This window comes from Gymnoscopelus microlampas, assembly GCF_963454915.1.
Source record: "Gymnoscopelus microlampas genome assembly, chromosome: 15".
Lineage (NCBI taxonomy): Eukaryota > Metazoa > Chordata > Actinopteri > Myctophiformes > Myctophidae > Gymnoscopelus > Gymnoscopelus microlampas.
In genome coordinates, this window is record NC_139952.1 from 15,575,797 (window position 1) to 15,601,419 (window position 25,623).

The 25,623-nt window shown below is 43.0% G+C and overlaps 1 protein-coding gene across 1 annotated transcript in view; it reads left to right on the forward strand.

Annotated features, from left to right (window-relative positions):
• Nucleotides 1-1,712: 1,712 nt before the first annotated feature.
• Nucleotides 1,713-25,623, forward strand: part of epha10 (EPH receptor A10) — a gene marked incomplete at both ends in the record, with an annotated part of 192,236 nt that continues 168,325 nt past the window's right edge. Inside the window, one exon of the mRNA XM_084080360.1 lies at nucleotides 1,713-1,794. Within this exon, the coding sequence (XP_083936486.1) occupies nucleotides 1,713-1,794 (82 nt within the window). The remainder of the gene's footprint in view (nucleotides 1,795-25,623) is intronic.

Sequence of the window (25,623 nt, forward strand, 5' to 3'; positions counted from 1 at the left end):
AAAGACATTTTATGAGTCCTCAGCACCTCGCTCCCTTAAGCTGTCATGGAGAAAGGGCTTTCATTGATTCTGAACAGTGGATATTCAACCTGTTTTCACTTGACTAGTTTTTCTCTTTGCTGAAATGTTATCTCTCTTGTGTATCACATACTATATTGCCCTCTAAGCTAAACTCGGAGAATGATCAATTTAGGCTGACTGACTATCAATAAGCTCAATACACATGACATTAGCAGCATCACTTGCAGTGTGCAAGCGTGAGAGAGCAACGTGAGACAGGAAGGGAGAGATTGTGATATTGAGACACACAGACATGTACAGTATAGGCTACTATGCAAAACCCTGAAACACATGTTTGTGATTTATCTTCACCAGTCTCTTGTCTCAACAGCAATGGAAAAAGCAATAATCCATGTTATGGAATGTGATCAGCTGTGCTCTCTTAAAAGAGAGAAATCAATAAATAGCCTGTAGTGTTTTTAATTATATTTAGCGTATTCACTCAGGTCAGTTGGTGGAGTGTTTTCTTATTTCTTCTTCTTTGTTTAATAAGTACTTACTTACTTACTTCCGAATGTGACCGGGCTCGGCCAAGCTTTCACTGTCAAGGCAGTTACATTTGTAATAGTGATACTGTATTCCCTCACATTTGTCCAAGGTATAGTGGTGTATTATTTTTAAATTAATAAACTGATAACAAATGACTTTGACAAAAATGTTATCCTGACCAAGTGACCGCTATTGGCCTGGCTATGGTCTCTATACTGTATCTATTACAGCATGATTCCAGTAGGCCACACTGAACAAAGCCTGTGAGGCCTAAACTGTACTGTATCGACTGTCCCTGAGCAAAACCTTCCCGTGTTACCAGGCTCTGCTCTCAGTCTATGGTCTTGAGAAGAGGGGGTGATTTGCAGCGGTGGAAAAAGTACTCACATTTTTTACTTAAGTAAAAGTATCAATTCTAGTAAAAGTATTGGTTTCAAAATGTACTTAAAGCATCAACAGTAGAAAGTACTCATTATGCAGAACGTCCCATTTCACAAAATAGTAGATCTACAAGCTCACAACCCATCGCAAAGCCATGCGTTGTGAGCTTGTAGATCAGCTATTTTCAAATAGCCAAGTATATGTAAGGATGAAGTGTTAATGCATGTTTTGTAATAATAATAAAAAGTAAGGAGTAAAAGTACAATATTTGTACCTGAGATGTAGTGGAGTAGAAGTAAAAGTAGGCCTACAGGAAATTGGAAGTACTCCAGTAAATAAAAATACCTCAACATTGTAAAGTACTTGAGTACATTTACTTAGTTAATTTACGCCACTGCCTGAGCAAAACCTTCCTGCTTTACCGGGCTCTGCGCTCTGTCTAGAAGGTGTTGAGAAGAGTGGGTGATTCGTCTTGTGGAGGATACACCTGGCAGTGAGTGTAGATTTAAAGTCTGCCTGCTCTTTGATAGGTCGACCTTCTGGTACCCTCGACTCCACTCCCCACCTCATTGCACTCGCCCGATGTCAATCTCACCGCTAAAACCCTCCCCCGAGATATGAAATAGACGGCGTGGCGCTCAGCATCCAGCACTAGTCACTACTTGCCTGGACGGCACTAGTTTTATCCTCACTGCTTTGTGTGTGTCTGTTCTGTTTCTGCGTCGCGGCGCAGGCTTGGAGAGAGATGACAAGAGCCCCGCGGACCTGCTCAGATGAGAAACATGGATCTTCTTCTTAAAACGCTCAATTTGATGCTTTGGATGTTATCGCTGAACATAGTTGATGATTGCCACGCAGAGGAAGGTATGTTATCAGTATTTTAGTTTTGTCTTTTTAATCGTTCCCAAACACCGTAGCGCGGTGAAAGAGAGAGATGTCCACGGCAGGCGGTTTATCGTCTCAGAGCGCTTTTTGACTTGTCCCTGTGATTGCAGATTGCGAGCAGGTGTAACGGTTTCCCGTCTTGAGTAGTGATGGTGGTTATTGGTGAACTTAAATGCATACGGGATAGGTGGGCTCTAGGGACATCTGGGCACCTCGATGTAAAATTGTCTATTTTGTCCAAAATGTTAAAACAAATAAAAATAAATAAAAAGGGTCTTAAGTACATGATGTGAACATGCACGGTACATCATTATCAGACTTAATTTTATCCTTCAACTTCTTGTTCATGCCCCCAAATGACTGGATATACAGGGTTTGTAGCAATTTGTAGCAATTGTATAAATATCACACCTTAAATTGTCTAATGTTTAAGCATTTTCTAATCATGTATACTTTGCTTTACTTATTAAGACAATTTTAAAATATATATATTTTTTATATTTTGGACAAAATAACCAATTTTACATCGAGGTGCCCAGATGTCCCTAGTGCCCACCTATCCTGTTACCACTTAAATGACTCATCACCGACTTCTGTCTATTTAGAAGACAATTGATAACACCTGGGGATGGAATATTGTAGCTGAAGTGATGGAGAGGCGCGATTGCTAAAGCCTGTATTCTCGTCAGTTTTACGCATCTGCGTTTCGACAGCTCGCTGTTCTGACTCAATGGGATAATAACGTAATAACAGATAAAAGCTCATTACGTTGGAGTAACAGTCAGCGGGTAGCTGGCTAAATTAAAACGGGAGCAACGTGATAATGTGTTACAAACTCGGGCAATTGAGCCTCACAGGCTATAGAACAGTGTTCATGGTAGCACAAACGACTCAAATATTGCTTGTTTAGTTAATATTTCATTAAAATGCACTTGCTAAATCTGAATGAAGATAAGTTATCAATAGGCTTGTGGAGCTCTGTTTTTTGTGCTGCCGTTGTTGACCCTGCAAGGACTTCTATCTATGATCCAGCACATGATAAAATGTCCGACTGTCTGATAACTTAAAGCAAAAAAACTAAACAAAAACAAATGTCCAGTGTGCTCCACCTGCTGATAGGTTACTAGCTTATATCTATGCCATTGTCGCTGTATCTTTTAGTGCAACTGGTCTCCTTTGTCCTCTTGACGATACTGTGCAGGAATGACAGTTTAGGTACAACATTATGGTGGCTTACTTACTGCGTATGGCCCCCTTTCCCCCTTTCTTTCTTTCCATAATCCTTTCCTTCCTCATTAACATGACCTTCCTCTATTAGTGTGTGTGTGTGTGTGTGTGTGTGTGTGTGTGTGTGTGTGTGTGTGTGTGCGTGTGCATGCATGCGTGCGTGCGTGCGTGTGTGTATATCTAGATATCACAGTAAAATCTGTATAAAACCTCAGTGTTCATTTATCAATTCTGTTACTCAAGAGTGTGCAAATATAACCACCACCATTTGGTAAATAAATATTGGACTCCTATGGTCTGTCATTCTCTGAACAAATGCAGACTGTCCTTGTTATCCGAAAACATTGTAGAAGTAGACTACTAACATTCACAGGATTGTCTGCTGATACAGCAGCTTCGATCCTGTATTTAAAGATGATGTACTGTAGATGTATAGGTTGCTGGCTTTTGAGGGAGAGAGAGTGAAAAAAGCCGGCAAGGTGCACAGTAAAATCTGTGTACATACTGTAATCTGTGTGAATTTGACAGATTTTACTGTGTAGCCCCACTGCTCTGTTATTCTGTCACTGGGAGCCAGTCTGCTTTCTACACCCTAGTGCCCAAAAATGTTGTAAACCATGGCATTATTTGAAAATTGTATTGGAAATATCTATGTGTTGCCATGTTCATTTGAAAGCCTGTTTGTTTCATTAGCTGACTGGCCAACTGGCAGGCTGAGGCGATGTCAGTTAAGCAATCCAAATCAGTGGCGAGATTTTGACATCATAGAGGTCTCAGCTGCTGTGCGGTAAAATCGGTGTTAATTTAAGTGAACAAAATTAATGGAACCTCTGGCAGCGGACAAATCTGGGTCCACTTGGTTACATTTGCCCACTGTCAGAGTTACAAATGGATAAATGAACAGTGGTGAATGTATACTGTGTACTGTCAGGCACTGTCAAATAGCCAATATGCATCAAAACATAATCTGCACATAGCCCCTTGCATACAGACCAAATATACATGGGAAGACTGCAAGCACGCATAGAATCTGTGGCCCGCTGCATGCCAGAAAATGCATTAGGCTTTCCCCCCATCCTCTCTGCTTGTCACGGATGACACACTTATGCACATCACTCACACACAACGTCGACACACGCACATGTGCTACTCGCACACATCCTTAAGCACACATGCAACTCATGGATCAATTTGCATAAGATCACTTGACATGGCATGCGGAAACGTGTGATGCATTGACATACCATGCTTGGCATATGGCATGTCCTGTTTCATGCATGCTATATCCTCATTCACTGGGATTTACCAGTGCTGCCATGCACGCGTGTGCTGCGCGCGCACACACAGTACAGTATGTGTATGCACGCTCTTATATTGCATTTCTCTCACACATACATGCATCGGCAAACACTCAGAATTTATATGCAGTGTAGATAATGGACCCATAAAGACCCATAAAGGTCCATTACACTGGACCATAAGGGACTCCATAAGGGTCAATTTAGGGTCTCAGAGATAAATTAACACTGAGGATTTTACTCTGCAGAATGATGTTAGATTTCCTCTCCCTCGCTCTTTCTCAGTCTCTCTGAAATTGACACACACACACACACACACACACACACACACACACACACACACACACACACACACACACACACACACACACACACACACACACACACACACACACACACACACAGATCGCCAATGTGATGGGGTTCCTTGGAATGCCGGATGGCTGGATTTGAACATAGCTTTATTTTAATTGATGCTGTGACAGCAGTTTCATTGCTGTGAAGCAACAGGGGCTTCTAAAGGCTGTAGCTCTGGCACGTGTGCTCCTCCTCTTCATGCCTGAATTATACTTGGTTGGGCGATGTGTCTCACACACCAAAAATAGCCGATCTATAAGCTCACAACAAGTCGCAGTGTGACGCATTATGAGCTTGTTGATCGTCTATGTTCAGCGCGCGACACAGCACGCAACCAAGTATAAATCAGGCATCATCGTTTGGATGGAGTTGGTGGGTAGGCAGGGTGCTCCTCCTCACAGTTTGGAAGGACTTAGTGGGTGGGCAGAGATCCGGTGAGCGGAGGAGTTTTCCTGCAATTTTCTCCTTTCTCTAAAATTTGATCAACATTTTAAATTGAGCAATTTGCGGTGTTTCAGACTGTTCACTCCACCCATCTCCCCGTGTTTGTCAGTGCTAAAACATTATGTTCAATTTGTTTTTCTTTCAACAGCGATATCAATGTTGAACAGAGTATGAGGTGTACTGTATTTTTCCTTTTATGAGTGTTAGTATTTAATTGGCGTCCTAGACCAGCATGCATGGATTCCTCTTTTCTACTATGTCTCATTTGTCATTTTGTATCTTTCCTTTGTTTGGCGCTTCCCTATGCTTCTCTCTCCGTTTCCATCTGCTGTCTTTCCATGTCTCCTCACATGTTGGAAACGTTTAAATATCTTTCTTAACCACATAAGTCCTATATACTTTGTTGTTCGATGAATAGTGAACATAGCCGATCTACAAGCTCACAACGTGTTGAGTTTGTCACGTTCAGAGTTTGTACATCTGCTATTTTCACTATTTTTGACTATTTTGGCTACAGCATTTTTGACAACATGACATTCCCGAATTAGGGACGCCAGTTTGAAAGTGGTTTCTCTTCAGTCTTCTGTATTTCCTGCCGTTTTTCCCTCCTCTCTATTCCTCCTCTCCAATAGCTTCCTCTTTCCTTGCCTTGCTCCCCTTCCCCTCCCGTAATCACTCCTCTCTCCATTAACTATTACTATGCATCTCACATCCTGAGCTGAGTTAGTAAGCGCTAATACGACCATGGGCATCATAGGCAGATCAGGATGTCCACACACACACACACACACACACACACACACACACACACCCAGAGTCAATCTAGCCGCACCCTCCCTTCAGGCCGCCTTCTCATTCCCCGCGTCTCACCGCTAACACACCTTGGCATCTCATTGGGATCTCATTTACTTCCCCCTCTCCTCCCTCTCTCCCTCTCTCCTCTCCTCCTCTATATCCATCCATTCTGCAGCGTGCCAAGAGAGAGCGAGGGAGAGAGGGCAAGAGCCCGGTAGGAAAGGGAAGGGAGGCAGGGTGAAGGAGAGGGGAAGGGAAGGCAGGAGGGAGGGAGGGGCAGTGTGATTGAGAGAGAGAGAGGGAGAGAGAGAATGGTAGAAACTGCAGCGTAGCTGGTTGGTTCATTGTGTTTGTGCGGCGCGGTGTTGGACTAGATTTGTTTGCCTCCTTGTCGTGTCAGCATGGCCTGGGCCACTTGACTGACTACACACACACACACACACACACACACACACACACACACACACACACACACACACACACACACACACACACACACACACACACACACACACACACACACACACACACACAGCCTATCTATCGTTGTTTACCTGCAATATAAAGACGTGGTTCCTTTGGGAACCTGGTCCAATCTTTTTTTAATGTATATTAACGTCTATGTTTGTTGTGGTTATATTGTAGCAGCATGTGCTAAACTGTCATTAAATTGCATGTCTCAGGGAAACCTTTTTCTCCCCTCGTTTTTTGACAAGTCAAGTTTGTTTGGGGATTTGCAAGCTTCCGCATGGCTATGTGACTGATCCACTTTATATTTACATTATGCTCTCAGGACCCTCAGACTCTCACAAGCTAACATTGACTTCTTTAGATGGCAAGGGATCTGATTAGTCTGATTAATAAATCCTATAATTGGTGCTTATAAATTATCTGATAGGCTAATAAATGGTTTAACAGCAACTGCCAGGTTGGCACAGGAACTGCACTCCCAGGCATCAAATGGGACTAATTGTGTGTGATTGATTCAGGGCTTTTTCCGGTCTGTTGCCAAGGACTAGACTCGATACACAGGTCCACCTTTGGCTGGCAGAAACGGTCTCCAACCTGTTTGTGTGTCTGTCTGTCTTTGTGAATGTGTGAATGTGTATTGGACCGGATGGCTGGGACCTCTGTGCGTATGAAAGGTCAGAGTGATTTTTGAAGTTGGCAGGCATAGCGCAGCGACATTCTCACTTCAGGGGTCTCAGGGACACCGTATTTCTTTTTATATAGAGGAGGGGAAACCGAAATGAAAGGACAAGGGAGGAGAAATGAGAGTACAACATAAGGGGAAGTAGAATACCAGAGGCCAGAGCAGAAAGGGGAATGCTTCAGCATGGAAAGAAAGATGTCAGACTGAAGGGGAGAGAGGGTGAGGTGGGAATTGCCAACTGTCTCCATTGCTTTGCTGCAGTATGTTTACATACAATGAAATTCACACCATGACTTCTTAAGTTACTACAGTACCTATTCAATAGAGCAGCTCACTCGACCACACCGTTATTTACCTCCGACTCCACTGGTAGACATCGATTGAGACTCATTGGTTGATCAATTGTACGTGTGTTTGCTTGTTTGTGTGTATGCATGAGACTGTGGGTGTTTGTGTGTGTGTTCACTGTGTTGGATCCCAATAGGGTCACCTGATTTCCTTTGTTCAGTGTGTTGGGACACTACTACTGTAGCCAAGCTATTCTGCTAGATCGGCAAGAATCAGCGCTGCTGTAGGAGGGAGGGGCAGAGAGAGAGAGAGAGAAACAAAGTGAAACAGACAAGAGTGTTTGTGTCGGTGAGCTTATGAGAGCAGTATTTTTGCGAGAGAATGTGATATAAATGTGGCGCGGAAAGTGTGAGAAAGAGGTGTGTGTGTGTGTGTGTGTGTGTGTGTGTGTGTGTGCATGCTACGTGAGGATGGATGTTTCGCAGGTGTTGCAGCAGTCATACTGAAGAGTGAGGAAGGTGTTCTGTGCAGTTGCCTGTGATACATGGGTGCAGTACAGATGCGGTGCCGATTTGGAGCACTTTTTTTTGTGAAATGAGATGAAAACATCTGCCCGCTCTGTAGACAGTCTGTATTACATGTAGATGCATGACTCCAGAAAGGTTGTTACGTGTATACGTAAATGTGTTGCAACTGCTGTTTTGTTTGAGCCTTTTATCATTGTTGGTGCAAGGATATAGTTAGACTGCAGTGTTGGGGAGTATTTAACTCCATGAAGACAAATGGCATTGTTTTTAGGGTAGTTAAAATACAATTTAGCTTCCTTTCGTGAAATGCTTGGTACTGTTTGATAAACTACTCTTTGAAAGTAGCATAGTTTCCCCGGCACTGAAAATACATTTGAAATATGCTCTCTGCTCCATAGAGCACTCATTCCCCAATCTCTAACAGCATAAGCTCATATCCCAAGCTGATATGTTGTCACCGCTAGGAAATAATGATAAAACTTACTGTCAATACACAATGTGGAGACACAGGGAGTGTGCATCTGTGTTTGTAATCCTGAGTGTGCATGAGATGGAGAGCAAACATGTGTATATTGGATGCCGTATGTTAAGAATAGTGGGGGTTCTTTAAAAACCCACACTGAAACTTGTCAATGGTGGTATTTTTTATCTTGACGATCACTTGTTTGTGTAAAGGAGAATACCACTCTGGGTCTCGTGTTGCTTACCTACAGTAAAATGAGCTCACAAAGCCAGCACTCAACAATACAGTACATAAAACATATAGCCCCCAACCTACTGCACATGCTCCAGCTTCCCTGGAAAAAAACGTGTGCGTCTGATCAAATAAAAAAAAGGGAAAATCTGCTGTTTTATTCTTGCTGCACCTACAGTATTTCACATTTTCTACGCAGAGATCGCTTGGACCAGCCACATAGAAGAGACTTAATCAGCTGTATGCCACGATCTGGTAAAATATGTTAATGTTGCGCTTTAAAACATGACATAATCCCGACTGGTTTAAAAACGTGCACCCAGCCAACACAGCACAACATAGTCCTGGAGAGTTGAGTCGTTTTTTACTGCACTCGCTTTCATGAGGTTGCTTCCAACAATATATTTGTCTGTTACTTTTTGTAGGGATGCTAATGGATTACAGAGGTTTTTGGCAGGCGTTTCTGTCCTGAGGTGTCTAAAACATCATTGCTGTGTGTGTGTGTGGGGGGGGTTTAACAAGAGTTTTTTGCCAGAAATGTCTACACAGCGGTGTTTGAATTAACCCATTCAAACCGGGAACGCATCTCTGTCATTTTTTTTATTTCTTTGGCTATTCAAAAATAGCAGATATACAATCCCATAGCGCGGCACCGAGTGCCTCGCTATGAGCTTGTAGATCTGCTATTTTTTGGAAAAATCATGGAAAATGTGTGCAAATCTTTGAAAATATTTGTATATTTTTGTATACTTTTTAAAGCGAACACTTTGTAACTCAAATCTTTGCTTCTGGGGATTCTACAAATGTCTTCTAAATGTCCGTGGACCCTCATCTCAAAGCATTTTTTTTCCAGGGACCCCCAGAAGTTGTAACAGAATTATAAATGTTCGCTTTAAAAAATATAAATTCAAAGATTTGCACAAATTTTCACTTATTTTAATAGTTGAATAGCCCAAAGAAATCTTAAAAATGACAAATATGCTTTCCCGGTCCTAATGGGTTAAATAAACGCTAAACTGTACAGTCTGTTGTGGGTGGGTGCGACTAGTTGGGATTTGAAGTGATAACTCGGCACACAGTCTGCCACCACCACCTTCACCTTCATTTAATTTCCCTTTTTCTATGATTGGGGGGGATTACCCACTCACTTATGCTGCAGTATAAATGGAGTGAAAGTGCAACATTCATTGAGACAAGCAGGGAAACGTAAAGCAATATGAGTGGGAGAACAGGGAGACTGTTTGTAACCTTTATTTAGCCTGGGGAAAAATACATCTCAGCATTTTAAAGTTAAAATGACACATTATGACAGTAGATTAAAACAGCTTACAATATACCTATATAATAAAAATGAAACGGCCTACGGGAAGCAGCCACACTTAAAAACGGTCTTGCCTGTGTTCATGAGCTTAAATCCAGCCTGGCAGAATTTCTACTAGTACTAATTTATACTGGGTTGTACATCATGTACATCATCATACGACAGAGCATAAATTAAGCCTCCTATCTTCCCAGAGGTGATTGCGGTCTTTCGGTGAATGTGTAATACACCAGTGGTTCTCAAACAATCTCATGTCAAGGACCCCCAAATTGATAAGAATTAGGCCACGAACACAGAAGATTTGGTGCCAGGGACCCCATAAGAGAAGGCTTAGTACAGAATTCTACAACTGTAGGTGGGGAGAGAGAAACCTACTGTATGATCTGAATAGTCATTCTCTTATACAGTACATTCTCTGAGCTTGTAGATCAGCTATTTCGACTATTATTGTTTTTTTCCCCAATGGGCTTAAGTGGTTAAACTGTTATTTTGCTGGTACTCTCTCAAGGACCCCCCTGGTACCCCCTCAAGGTACCCCTAGGGGTCCCCAGACACTTTGAGAACCAGTGTAATGTTCTGTACGGATTCTGCCGCTAATAATAATTGCACATTTTAAAAATGTTTAGCCATTTTCAGCCCCACTAGTGAAATCACAGGGATGGAAATGTCAGTTCAAACCATTTTAGGGAACGTCCAAATAAAAGAAGCAGAAAGTAGAAAAAGACATCCTATTTGCTTATTCAACTACTTTTCCTTCACCTTGATGTAAAGCATCATCAAGGAGATCAAGGAAAGGTTGAAGGAGAATTTATAAGGAGGTAGGACAACCACAGTGCCAAGAGAATCCAAATGAGCTTACACTGGGCTATGTAATAATGCAAAATATTATTTGTAACTGATGAAGTTATCATTTCCCAAAGATAGATGACAAAAACAACTTTTTGTAAGTTCAGATCTGTCATTCCTGCCAAATGTCCAGTCTCTCTCTCTCTCTCTCTCTCTCTCTCTCTCTCTCTCTCTCTCTCTCTCTCTCTCTCTCTCTCTCTCTCTCTCTCTCTCTCTCAGGACTGTGGTTGTACTGGTCAGCTCTCAGTACAACAGTATAGGTCTGTGGTTGTACTCGTCAGCTCTCAGTACAACAGTACAGGACTGTGGTTGTACTGGTCAGCTCTCAGTACAACAGTACAGGACTGTGGTTGTACTGGTCAGCTCTCAGTACAACAGTACAGGACTGTGGTTGTACTGGTCAGCTCTCAGTACAACAGTATAGGACTGTGGTTGTACTGCTCAGCTCCCACTACAACAGGACTGTGGTAGTATGCTCAGCTCCCAGTACAACAATAGGGCTGCGGTAGTACTCCCAGGTGTGAATGTTTATCACTGTGAATGTGAAGCAAGGTATTGCTGAAAAATGGCATTTGTGCTCAGCAAACTGAATAAACAAATGGTAAAAAGTATTTAGCCTAGCATACAATCTGTTGCCAGAACCATAATAAAAAATCAAAAAAAAAACTAAGAATGCATTCACATGAATCTGCCTTATTGGGGAAGAATACTGTATATATTTTTCAGTTTTCAATGTCTGACCCCACCCTCGCCTTCCCACGACCCACATGGGGCCTGTGTCTGAGAACCTCTGCTCTATAGCAATGATTACTATTGAAATATAGTATAGACCTTTAACTTTTTAACAATAAACGTTTTGTTAACAAAGACATGCGGTAAGTACTGGGAGATAATGGTATGTGGGGCACTCTACCTGAGCAATTCATCATAGCATTGTAAGGGGAGGGGATATATACTGTATGTTGTTGCATGGCTGATACCAACATCAAGCCACTCTGTCCTAATAACCTTTTTTTATAAACGTTTTTTTTTTATATGGAGCCAGTGCAGAGGAGCTATTTTTGGAGAATTATTATCTCTTTGATAGTACTTTTCCTTTGTAAAGAATTTGACCTGCTATCATGGCTGCTGCTGGGACACTTCCAGGTCATTTAACTCACTTTTATCACTGAAACGGTAAACATTAGAACATCATTATGTTACATGTCATATGGGGTTAGGTTGAGAGGTGTATGCAGAGACTAAAGGGAAATCAAATAGGAATACAGTAGGTGAATTTTCATGACCCGTGTGTTCCCATCCAAGTTTTTTATTTTGCTTCAGGTAATTCACTGTAAACTGGCCCTTGCGCTATAATGTGAACACTTGAGCAATCTGAGAGTCTGTGCTTCATCAATCAACCTCCAGTCCTCCTGTCTGAGCTGCATGGATAACCGTCTTGCTTTGAGCATTTGGAGCCTCTGCAACTGTAGCCGTACTGCCCAGTAGTTCAGAGTCCATTATGTAAGAGTTATGTGACAAGACCCCAGAGGACTGGACTGTCTCAATCCTTTGGCTCTTTGTAAAACACGTGGCCCAGTCCTCATCATGTGTCACATGTACCAATACGAAAATGTTCCGTCTCACTGTGTTGTAGAGATGGCAGAGTGTTCATGTTCGATCCATGCTCTTCATCACGTATGTGTATACACATACGTGACAGCCACACACACACACACACACACACACACACACACACACACACACACACACACACACACACACACACACACACACACACACACTTACTTTCACACCCGCTGTATCTGTGCTCACCTCTTAATGTGCTTTTCATGTCTGCTGCTGGCATACGTTTGTGTGTCTGCTTTACAGAGAGGGAGACACACACACACACACACACACACACACACACACACACACACACACACACACACACACACACACACACACACACACACACACACACACACACACACACACACACGCACACACACACACACTCTCATAATGTTACAGGGGAAAGTGAAAGAGAGTATAGGTTGTGAAATTCTTTCGACTTGCTGTGCATGGCATCACAATCACCCTATACAGTACATGTCTTACCCATGTCCATCCACAGCATCAACTAATGGTGAACCAGCAGAAGGGAACAAGGGACTGTTAATGAAAGTTTAATTCCTTACCCATTTTACAGTCCTTCTGTGCATTCTGCCTCAGCACACTTCTGTGCTGCGTTTCCAAAAGCCTAGCGTCATGTCATATTCATGTAATAGGACTCCTGTAAAACATGCTCTGTAGGCAACAGTAAAAAATAGGCATTACAAAGCACAGTTCCATCCCACACACTCATACTTGCAGTACATACAGTACATACATACTTGCATACATACTGTACATACATACATACCTGTACAGGTACATAAATACATGCACGGTCAACAAATCAACAACTACAGTATATGCAAGAATGTTCACACACACATCATTCGGACACTAGAAGAGAAAGACAGAGACAAATGCAAAACCTCACCCTCGCTCACTCTACTTCAGACAATTAATTTCAAACTTTACATTGGTAGTAATTTCCCAAATATTTCTCGAGACTTCCTGTCTTTTCTGCTTTGTAGTTTCTCAATAATTAACATTTCACCAAAGCTTTGCATGTTCCTTACAGCGGTCAGGTCCACTCATCCAGCTCCTGATTAATATGCACACCCACAGTTTGAAAGGCACGTCTACTCTTGGGCATATCAAAGGGGCAAAGTCACTTGTTAATTTTAAATGATGCCAAATTTTTATGTAAATTTGCTTAACAAGGGATTGAAGCCCAAATCTATTTCGTTTTTAGCCTAACTAGTAGCAAGGGCTCTAAGGATGCCAATGTTGGTCTGTCGGTCCAACACTTTTGTCCTGAACAATATATCTAAAAAATAACTGTCTGAGTTAACATGGAATTTGCTGTCCAGCTTCACTCTCCCCAGAGGATGAACCCTACTGGTGTTGGTGACCCCATGGCCTGTCCTCTAGCACTACCCTCGGGCGACAATTTACACATTGGTTTCTGTTGTCAAGGCACTTTGTACCCCTTTTTTATTACTAGAGTCACATCTAGAGTTCTACTGTAGCTGCGACTTGGCCCTCACACCTACGTCGCACCGCCGATCCGACTGATATGCCGATGATATTTGGAGATCTCTGTATCAGTCAGTCACTGTCCCTTTTATGCCCATATAAAGAGATCGCTGATGGCATCAATATATGCCCATGTATGAGCATGCCCCCTTTTGTGCCCATGTATGGAGCTGACTGATTTGTTTGCGCCTGATGCCATAATGACACATTGGTTAGACAACGCACTCCATATTTGGGTGTAGCTGCATTGGGATCTCCTTATATGGTTATGGCTGAGTCAGGTGGTCTGCCCGCTGGCCGGCCGGTCCTCCCATTAGCCAATTTTAATGTAAGAAGATTGATTAAAATAATTGAGGCTTAAGTAATGATTAACTAATGATTAAAACCATGACCCAGTGAGCCAGTCCAACTTAGGAGACCCCCGTCAGCCTAACACACAATGCACCAACTGGAAGTTTTGGAATAACTACCACCAGAGACCGACTCTCCTCGCTACTCCTACCCACTATAAGCACTCATCCTAGGTGTAGTCACCGGAAAAAGCAGATCTACAAACTTAACATGTGTGGCCGGCCGTTAACTAATGGTATATTAACTTTGGTTAAGTCATAGGGAATGAACATGAATTGATGATAAATTCATGATGAATTCATGTATGACTTAATCATTAATTAAGCATTAATTACGTGTATGAATTCACCACTTATTACAAAGTGTTAGAACATGTTTTGTCGAAGGACAATTTTATATTAAGTGGAGCGGTTTTCTTTTTTAACTGGTTGTTCAGCTAGTGATGCCTGTAAGGTCCATGGCTTTCCTTTGCTGTGGAGAGAGACATACATACAGAGTACATAAACATACTCTGTAATGGTTTTGCATAGTCCCGATGCAGACCATTTATGATGGAAATAATACTACTTAACATGACGTGTGTTGCATTGGAATGCAAGTTGCATTCATATTCGCACATTAGTGCAAGGGCCAGTATAGCATTTGTAGGCCCATGTCTATCTATGGTGTCATACTGTATGTGTGGTAAGCCTGTTCTTTAGCCATGAGTTCATGTACCGTATGGTGTTCATAGCCACGTGAAGTTTCTTTTTTTTGCATGTAAAGTGGGAGGAGGGGGGGGGGCACTTCAAATGTGGTCACTCCACACTGTGTTAATCCAGGCCTTCATGCATGAGCTGCATGCTCTTGAAATAAGCGACACACACACACACACACACACACACACACACACACACACACACACACACACACACACACACACACACACACACACACACACACACACACTGTCTCTCCCCAATGAGTTGCCGTTGTCCTTGTCTTTGTGTGTGATCCCTCCTCTCTACCGTGTGGCGCTAATGAGTGTCATGTTGGAAATGTGTCCGGCCTGGCCAGCTAAAACCATTACCCCCATACCCAGGAAGCCCCATTAATCTTTCTTAGAGACGTTCGACCTTTCAAACTCATTAACCACAGCCACCGTACATGACACATACACACACACACACACACACACACACACACACACACACACACACACACACACACACACACACACACACACACACACACACACACACACACACACACACACACACACGTGTTTGAACTGAACTCTTCTACTCAGGTTAGGTTTGTCAGGGGCTCCCAAACCTTTCCATGTCAAGGACCCCCTTAAATAGGCTTATAGTCTGGCTGTGGTCCCCCTATTGTGAAATGGCTTTTAAAAGAGCTTATAGATCTATTTTTTATTATCTTTGCTGTTTTTAATACATTGAAAATATGAACAATAATCTTAGGAATTTAATTCGTTTTTTTTTTTTTTTTAGAGTTATGATTTTTATTCTATTTATTACATTTTCCTTTCCTTTCCAATTGGCTCCCTCAGGGGCCATGGCCCCCACTTTGAAAATCTACTACCTTGCCATCCCCATGACTATCCTAATCTCTTTCACTCTCCCCCTCTCTAACTGCCTGCCTGCCTGCCTGCCTGCCTGCCTGCCTGTCTGTCTGTCTGTCTGTCTGTCTGTCTACCTCACTCTCTCCCCACAGTGTGGTGGGTTTGGCCAGTGACCTGGAAAATTGTCCGACCTTTTAATGCGTGGCTTCCTCGGCGATGAATAAATACATAAATCGTGCAGCCACGGCTCCATCACTTTTACGACCGCCCTCCGCCCACCCACCCACCCAACCTATTGCACCCCTCCATCTGCACCCTTTAGCGCACACACACACACACACACACACACACACACACACACACACACACACACACTGAAGCGTAGACCAGGGTGTCTTTGAAATGATAGCCCCCTACGGAGAACACTATCCATAATGAAAGGGTGTTAGTAGAGCGAGGTAGTAGAGGTGTAGGTGCCAGAGGGTGTAATGGGGTGAGTACAGCATTGGACCTGCTGTGTTCAGTTTATCAGGCGGGTATTGTGGGGATCATGTAAGAGACAGAGGGATGTAATGTGCTGAGCGATGGGTCGGGTTGACATAGCACCGCGGGACCTCAGGTTCACCGCTCCAGTTTATCAGACGAGGAGACGAAGAGGAGGAGATGAAGTCAGAGGGGGTTACGGTACTTGTCAGAGCCGGCAAGGGGCCAAGTGATGGTGCAGAGCGGGCCTTGAACTGGGGTAGGCGTACTGATTGAGAGAGCCACTCCTTTGCAGCGAGAAGGTCACAAGTCCGATCCTCAAGGCAGCCAATTTTCAAATCGATGGCCATTTGTCCCATTGAAGTTGTCCTTGAATAACACGCCCGACCTGCCATCCACTCGTTTGCTGTGGATGAGACTGCCAAATAAGAAGCTGTACAGTTATCAAGAGAGAGAGAGAGAGAGAGAGCGGGGGGTGCAAACGGATGGAGCAGTGATTGAGAAGAGGATAATGGCGGAAATGAGGAGACTAGAATAATTGAGAGAAGAAAATGAATAAAAGTGGGGAAGCAGTGGAGGTGATGAGGTGAGGTTCAGCACTTTCTGGGTGAGCTAATAATGAAATCACCTAGTGCAGTGTGTCGGCATGGAACGAACCCCCAACCTCCCCCTGAATACTTTCAGTTTAATGATGAGTTTGTGTGTTCATAATTGATTGCCACTGCTGTACAGTAAAGACAAGACACGTTAACAGCACTGATATTTGCGAAAAACAGCAGATGTTTTCCCATGAATTTCAATGAGCCTCATTGCCTCAATATCCGTTGATGGAGTAAAAGGCTTGTTGCACAGTTACGCAGTCAAACAACATAAGTTTGTGCAGCTTTTGCCGAATCCCATTGCAATGTCCTACTCTAGAAAGTAGAAACGGACTGTGATATTACAAAAATCACAAAGTAACCATATCTCAGTGTACTGTATGACTGTATCTGTTATGGCAATATTTGTCTTTCATTACCATATGTCTATCTGTCAGTGTAGCTCCTCAACATGACTCAGCAAGCACTGCAGTTGAGTCATTTTTTCTTGATTGATAATTGCTGAAAATCATTTCTTAAAAAAAAGGATAGAGGGAGGAATCTTAGTTTAAAAATAACCACTACAGATTAACTGTGGCAGCTAAATGTTGGTTCACAGTTGATGGACGCGGCTATAAATTATATTTAAAGGTACAGTTAGTAGTCATTGATTGCTATGAACAACTGAGATGTTGGTGAGTGTTCATGTGTCTGCCCTGTCGCAGTTCGAAAGAGCAATGGCACACTATGTTAACACTGAATCACTGTAGTCTCTGCACTCTAAACATTGCTTTGGGTACTGTGTGTGTACACATACATAGGTGATATACTGCATTTCCTGTCTCTGTGTGTGTCTACAGATGTGTGCTTAAAGCGCTAGTGTGTGGTCCTGCCTATTATGCGGTGGCGGTGCATGTCTTTTTGCACTGTACGTACTGTATCTCTGCTCACACATTTCAGTGACCCGCTTGTGAAGCCACGTGTCCGTTTTATATTGCACCTGGTCTTTATTGCAATAACTAGAAGCTCGCCCCCGCTACGCGGGGGCTCGCGTCTAGCCCGCGGCCACGCCCACGTAGCGCCCGCGGCCACTTGGCAACTCATATAAGTAGCGTCATGAGGGTCAGTGGGGCCGTGGCTCGGTCAGTGAAGACCCTGTAGTGCGGATGATATGTGGCATAGAGGGGCAGATTGTAAATCCCCAGAGGAAACATCCGTGGGCTACCATTGGTTCAGCGATGTGTGCGGTCCCCCCTCCTCCACCAATGTGCAGTATTGAGAGCCCTGACGTCACAACAATTGGAGCGATGGGCACTGCACTGTGGTTGGTTAGGGTACACCTAGGGCCCAGGTAGAACCCAGTTAAAGCCTGCATGGGCAAACCCAGGTAGGACCCGCCTTGGTCCCACATAAACATGGGTAGTTGGGGCCCACCTAAGGGCCAGGTAGAAGCTACTTATAGCCTGCATGGGCATCGCAGTTGGGACTGAAGTGGATGCCGCTGACATTGCTGACATGGGGTCCATATGGTTTAGCCCACCTTGAAACCATATGGGAACTACGCTGGCATGCTGGCTGTAATGCAAACGCTGCATCATACCTGCAGTGTGTAGTTTGATGTTGTGTGTGTAGCAGATATACCTGCAGTGTGTAGATCAATGTCCATATGAAAGTCAATGCCCAGCAGTGTTTTTTTTCCCCAGCAGAGTTTCTAGTGTCTCTGTCTCTCTCTGGAAGAGGTTGCACATGAACTCTGCAGCCGCACTGAGGCGCTCCAACACAAACACTCTGACATTAAGCTGCTTCACACAACAAACATCAGCACGACGCTGCTGTTTGTCCAAAAGACACAATATCTCCTCTCCCACCGACGTCATGTGTTCATTTATGGACAGCCGTACAGACTCCTTTTGACACATTTTACCTCGTTTATCCAGCTCTCACTGACTCATCGGGCTGTTATTTTGCTGCGATCAAGTCAACGATGTGAGAGATTAGCTAGCACAGACGGACGGACAGGGGGTGAAACATAGTCTTGCGCCATGCCTTTCGGCCTGGCGGAGACAATAAAAAAAGGAAAGTAAAGGAAATGAGCATTTCTGCAACAAAAGTAGTCAACAAACTATACTATGAAAACATGGGCCACATTGTCAAAGAATGTAAGAAAGAGGCAATCATGTAGAAAATAGCCGATCTACAAGCTTACAAAGCCTCTCAACGTGAGGCGTTTTGAGCTTGTAGATCGGCTATTTTCACAATATGTACTTGTGGAACGGAGTCAAACAGAATGGGGGGGGGGTCCCCAGATCAAGTACGTTTATTTGGGGGGGGGGGCGGGCGGCGTGAAAGGGTTGATAAGCACTGCTGTAATCGGAGTGAAATTATCTGAAATTACTTCATGACCATAATGCAGCCTAACATGCGTTGCACGGGGCGGTCCTGCCATTACGTTAGTTACTGTAGTTGCTGTGGAGCTACATAGTTGTCCAGAAGACACACACAAACATACACCATCTACTATGGACTAACTGAGCAGCAATATTGACATTCACCACACGAACGTGCATTGTTGACAAAGTGATTGCACAGCCGCTGCAGGCATGACAACCACGTTAGCGTTAGCGACATGGCAGCTATCACAGCGCCCTGTCCGTCGTCGCTGGGACTGACTGTCATGGCTACAGCAGTAACAGCAAGCTGTCTGCGATGCCATTGTCTGGAGACTGCTCTTAGCGTGACACGACCAATGAGAGTGAGCGCTGTAGTTGTTGCTAAGATACGGTGGCGTCTCTGGCCCATAGCTTGTAGATCTCTCACGCATGATTGGCGTAGGCTGCGTTGCCAGGTCTGACTGTTTGTATAAGCGATTTTGGGCTTATTTGGGTGCACTTTTGGGCTCGTTTCCATAGACCACGGCAGCGCTTATTTCTTTCCCGTGACCGATGTGGCCAAAAAAGTGCAAAACGAACCATCCGGAAGTAAATTGCGAGATGAAATATATAGCACATTTTGATTATTAGAGAAGGAGACACATGTGAAGGTTGAAAATGAAAGGTAGTAGATTATATATTTTTTCATGAGGGATTTTTGTAGCAAGTTGTGAGAGAATTGGGCCACTCCTGTGGGCGGGGGGCTGATTAGAACCATTGGGGTTTGAAAGGAGACGCTCTCTGTTTGAGTGGAAAGATAGTAACATCCAGGTAGAGATGGATTGACAGAGGTGTTCCCTGTTGATTTTCAGCCTTTCTCTAACCCCCCCCCCCCCCCCCCCCCCCCCGCTTTACAGACAGTCATCCAGTTAGCACTGCAGTCAAAATCAGGCACCAAGCAGTTGGCAAGCGAGTCAGTCAGTCAGTCAGTCAATCAATTCACCTACCATTCAGTGATTGCCTGTAAACTAAACAAGGTTAGAGTTATATTAGAGCCAGGGAGTCCATTAGCCAAGCTTGGTTTCTCCCAGGAAGAGACAAAGAATGCAAAAAAGAGAGAAAGAAAATGTCGGAGATGGAAACTTTTGTCGTTTATGTCCTAGATGTGTTTGTGCTTCGATACAATCAAATGTCAGATATAATGCAATGGGATATCCCTTGACTGCAATCTCACCTTCATTTTCACTCTTCATAAAAATACATACGGCATCAATCACTTTCAGTGGCATCCCGATACAAATCTCATTGTCTTAGATGAGAGAGGGAAAGATAATATACTTTGTCTCTCTCTAACCTTGTTGTTTGTATGCCACAGCCAACTGGATATTAGACTGATTGAATACACTCTCTAGTGTCTCCTAATCTGTGTCCTGCAAGTGCAACAATGGCGTTATCTTTAAACGTAAAATCATTCAAGTGGAAATCCACCCTAAAACTAAATTTACAGAGCGAGTTGTTCCTATCACCTTGGATAGTTCAATCTAGGTTTATGAAGAAGAACAACTTTCCCAAAGCGATAAAAAAGAGAGCCTAGGCGCTCTTGACCATATCAAATTTTGGATCTGCTCCACTGCCAATAAATGGAAGATCTGTGAACATTGGGATTGTTTGGTATAGTTTCCTGGAGGTTTGGTCTGGTTCGTAATGGTAAGCGCTACTACTACATTTTACTTCCTCCCCACAAAGTTAGTCTCTTAGATTGTCAGAAACTAGACTGTGCACATCCAGCTCATTCAGGTGCAGGACATAAAAAGCTTGGTCTAACAAGACAGAGTGGGCATCCCTGTCCAGTCTTTAGCCATCAATAGCAAGTTACTACGTTTAGATTGTGAACAAAGCTGCACAAATCACAATGTGATTTTCAGTGGCAAAGGAAGAATCTGGATGGTATCATCCCTGCGTTGACAAATTGTCTGCTTGTGGGCATTTTGTCTAGTGTGGAGTCTTATTTGGCCATAAGAAACTCGTACAAAGAAAGAACAAAAGTCCTACAGATTGACTGAAAACATATCAGTTTATTACCAACTTCATAACCAACTCTTCATGAGTTTCACTTTGACTTTCAGTTCACCAGGCATTTCCTGGTTGCTCAGACTTTTCATGTTGCGTTCCTTTATTGCCAGAGGTGGTTCTGTGGTGCCATTCACATACCAACGTGAGCTTTGGTCTACTTTTGAGGGGACGGGTACAGTACAGACAAACCCAAAGTGGGGTCTTGAGAGAGTTTCAGGGCGTCCCTAGGTAAATGAGTTGTGACCCAAATGGATCCATTTGGTTCCATGTGTACACTCTGAGTCAATCTGTGTTAATTGGGGTCCCAGAGATAAAACAAAAAATCATATCAAATGGCTGTCTGTGGCCTAAACTGGGGGTCTGAATTTTTTTCTTTAAGAACCACTGCTCTAGGCAGCGTGGCCGAAGACCCAATGAAGATCCTATTGATCAAAACGTTAGTCACTCAGAAATGTACTTTGTTTTGGAAGCAACAGAGACGCAGACGATCCTTTTTTCTTTGACTTGTACTAGTCAATGATTCCCTGTTATGTTATACACTATGCACAGCACACACATGAACGCACACTCCATGTCTGTCTTGTAGAATAAAGGTGATATTAAATAATAGGAGAAATGAATGCTCAATATTAGATATGGAAATGCTTTTCTTTCCTCTGTGGCTCAAGCTTTGAAATCATTACATGGTTTCCCTTACATCACCTCTCCATTGAGCCTGCAGCTAAACTCCTCTCTAGCCATGGTTATTACAGAAAAGCAGAGACACACACACACACACACACACACACACACACACACACACACACACACACACACACACACACACACACACACACACACACACACACACACACACACACACACACACACTGTTTGCACAGGCGCATGCATGGTCACATGTGTGTGCATGTGCAAACGTGCATTAATTGTCATCATTGGGTCCATCTTGCACGGATGAATTATTTTTAATGGCGTTCGCGAGGGTTATTGTCAAGGAGATGGTGATGTAGGCAATTTCTCCAATTTCTATAGTGCCCTTGTTGTTTGGACGCTTGCTTTAGGTAAAAAAAATAGGTAAAAAAAGAAAAATGCTATATTTGCATTTAAATTTGCTTTTGGCCAACAGAAAACAACAGTCTTTTGTGCCATGTGTCATGTACGTATATGCGAGCATGAAAATTGTGCTAGCATAAATTTGTGAGTGTGTGTTAGCATGTGTGTGTGTGTGTGTGTGTGTGTGTGTGTGTGTGTTATGCTTGTGTGTGAGCGGTGACGTGCATGTGGTCACATGGTCAGCTGATGACTGGGATACTCTCTCCGGGGCAGATGGGAGGTACACGACTGCATAAGAACTGCCAACAGACTGCCTTCCTGTCTCATTCGCTTTAATCCATTCACTTATTTCCTCTCCCCCTGTCTCTGTCTCTCTCTCTCTCTTGCTGTCTTCTGTTTCCTTGATACATCTGTGTCTGTCTCTTTACCTCTCTTTCTATCCCCCTTATCAGTTGCTCTCTCTACTTCCTTTCTCAACAATCTTTCTGTCTGGAATTCCATTTTGTTTTTCTTTCTCCTTCAAAAGTATTGTAATACAAACTGTTTCTCTATACCCAAACTTGGTAAGTTCAGATTTGCATCCTTTGGGACTTGCAAGTTCGCTTTGGGAGTTGTAGTTCTGCAACTGGAACAGCAGCGTTCTCGATGACGTCGCCATCTCAGCTCGTCCACCGGGGACATGTTCAGATATCCCATTAAGACCTGAGGCCGCGTCTAAAAAAATTCAAAATCCTAAAAAAAAAATCGGAAAAAAATATTTAAAAAATATTTTTTGCGATTTTTCAAAAATAGCAGATCTACAAGCTCATAGCGCGGCACTCGGTGCCGCGCTATGAGCTTGTATATCTGCTATTTTTGAATAGCCAAAGACATCTAAAGTGACACAGATGCGTTCCAGGTATCAATGGGATATACAAGCTAACAATGTATCGCGATGTGACGCGTTGTTAGATTGTAAATCTGTTCTTTTGTACAACGGAGTATAAAATAGGCATTTTACAATTCACCAAAAAATATATAAAACACAATGCTGCCTCTTTTAGTTTAACCTTTATAAATGTTAATATATTTACTTTATATCCCCAAAAAACATATACTGTAGAAATATGCCAAGTTGGTATTTATTTATGTTATGATATACACTGTGTGACATAATGAGTGCCTGTATGGAGTACAGACCCAGGTGATTACCACGACAGACCATGCAATCTGTTTACCCAGTGTTTTAATTTACCACAACCATAGCAATGTAATGCCTAGCCTAGCCTCTTTATAATGAAGTCCACTTTCCACATATGTTTCATGAAATGCACCCAAGTTTCACTGTAAAAAGATTCGTCAAAAAACCTATACAGCGGTAATCAATAAATAACGATTGTTTTAATATAGATACCCTTAAATAAGACAAGAATTAAAGGATTTATATGGATGATGGAAAGTAATGATGGTCCTGGATCGGGTACTGGTGCAGACCGTCATTGTTGGCATACCTGCTGGAGTCAGGAGCCGACTGTGGGCGAGAAGCCAGTTGATCTGAAGGGGAGGCTGGCGAGGCGATGTGATGGCACTCTGGCTTGTTGTATGTTTAGATTATTAAGTAATCCTTTGTTTCCCCAAGGCACCACTCGTGTATTGAGAGATATATTATATAGAAAAACAATGGACACCGAACAGAATGTACATGGTTAAATAGAACATTTAATGTTATTAAAATATTTGAAAATATAGTATGTGGGGAAAGTATAGAAGTACAGTACAATAGAATTAACAATAAACCATAATGTCACATAGTCTACTCGGGTAACGCGCGCATGTGTGTGTGTGTGTTTGCTTCAAGGTCATTTGAAGGAGGTTGCTAATAAACAGGACCAAAACACTCAATAGAAAACCGGTTCAGCCTTCAGGATGGAGTGGATTAACACATGGATGTAAATCATTTACCATTTTGTGCAACTGAATTATGTTGCAGTGTTAATTTGCCTTCAGAATGCACAGTCCTTGCACACTGTTCTAAATAATACAGTGGTTTTGCAACCTTCTGCCATCCTGTGTGTGTGTGTGTGTGTGTGTGTGTGTGTGTGTGTGTGTGTGTGTGTGTGTGTGTGTGTGTGTGTGTGTGTGTGTGTGTGTGTGTGTGTGTGTGTGTGTGTGTGTGTGTGTGTGTGTGTGTGTGTGTGTGTGTGTGCTTGTGTTCTATGCATTACGGTACATGTGGACAAGCATCTGTGTTTCTAGTTAGTGCCTTGTGGAATTCGGTGGTGTGTTGTGTTTGCATAATGCCCCTAGTGTGTTTGTTTGTGTGCTCATTTATGTTGTGTATGCTTCTGCGCTTCTCCCTGCTGCCTTGCAAATGTGGCATGCATTTGTGAGTTTCCCTGCAGGGACTCTGGTGGATGATGATGGTAATGACAGAGTTGCAACACCAGCTTAGAAGTGTGACTCAGACGACACTGTATCGGGATGCAGTCATTTAACAGACTAACCCTTGTTCGTGCTGCTGAGTCAACTATGTGTCAACTATGTGAACACATTCCTGCGGTAGCAGTCGCAAGGGGCAACAAGAGACTGCATACGTGTCATCCATGGACCATAGCGCGATCAGAGCTGACGTTGGCCACAATGAGTTGTTCAGCTGAATTGCTTGAGGCTGAAGTGGCTTAATCAATGTGTTTGGACTTTGGAGTAAAAGGGTGGCATCTCATTTGCTCCCATCTCGATTTTGTTCAGCTGGGATTCAAACTTATAGGCTAACCTTTCCGAACACAATTACACAAAGGATTCTAGTGTTGCATTTTTGCAGATTCAATCTAAATCTAATGCATCATCCTTATTGGCTCATTTTCAGCTCTCTCTCTTCTCCCTACATTATGTCTTTTGCAATTGCAATGAAAGTCATTAAGACATGAACCCTAGCGTCACAATTCTGGGCAGGTCATAATAGCGAACAGTCTGTGAAAATAGATCTACAACCTCACAACGCCTCGCAACGCAAAGCTTGTAGATCGGCAATTTTTTATAGTTTCGATTAAGAGATTTGGTGTCGAGGGAAAAGAAGGAGAGGACCAAGTAGAGACTCTGTATACATAAGAAATATGTAATTAAGCAAATCTCTTACTTAAACCAACATGGTTCTTGCGAAGCAGATTTGTACTACTTATAGGTATACCCGACCGTACATGTACAGTATGTCCATTGGCCAAAGGGGACACGGTTAACAAAAATCAAAGACAGTCGCTACTTAAGACACTCACTCCCACA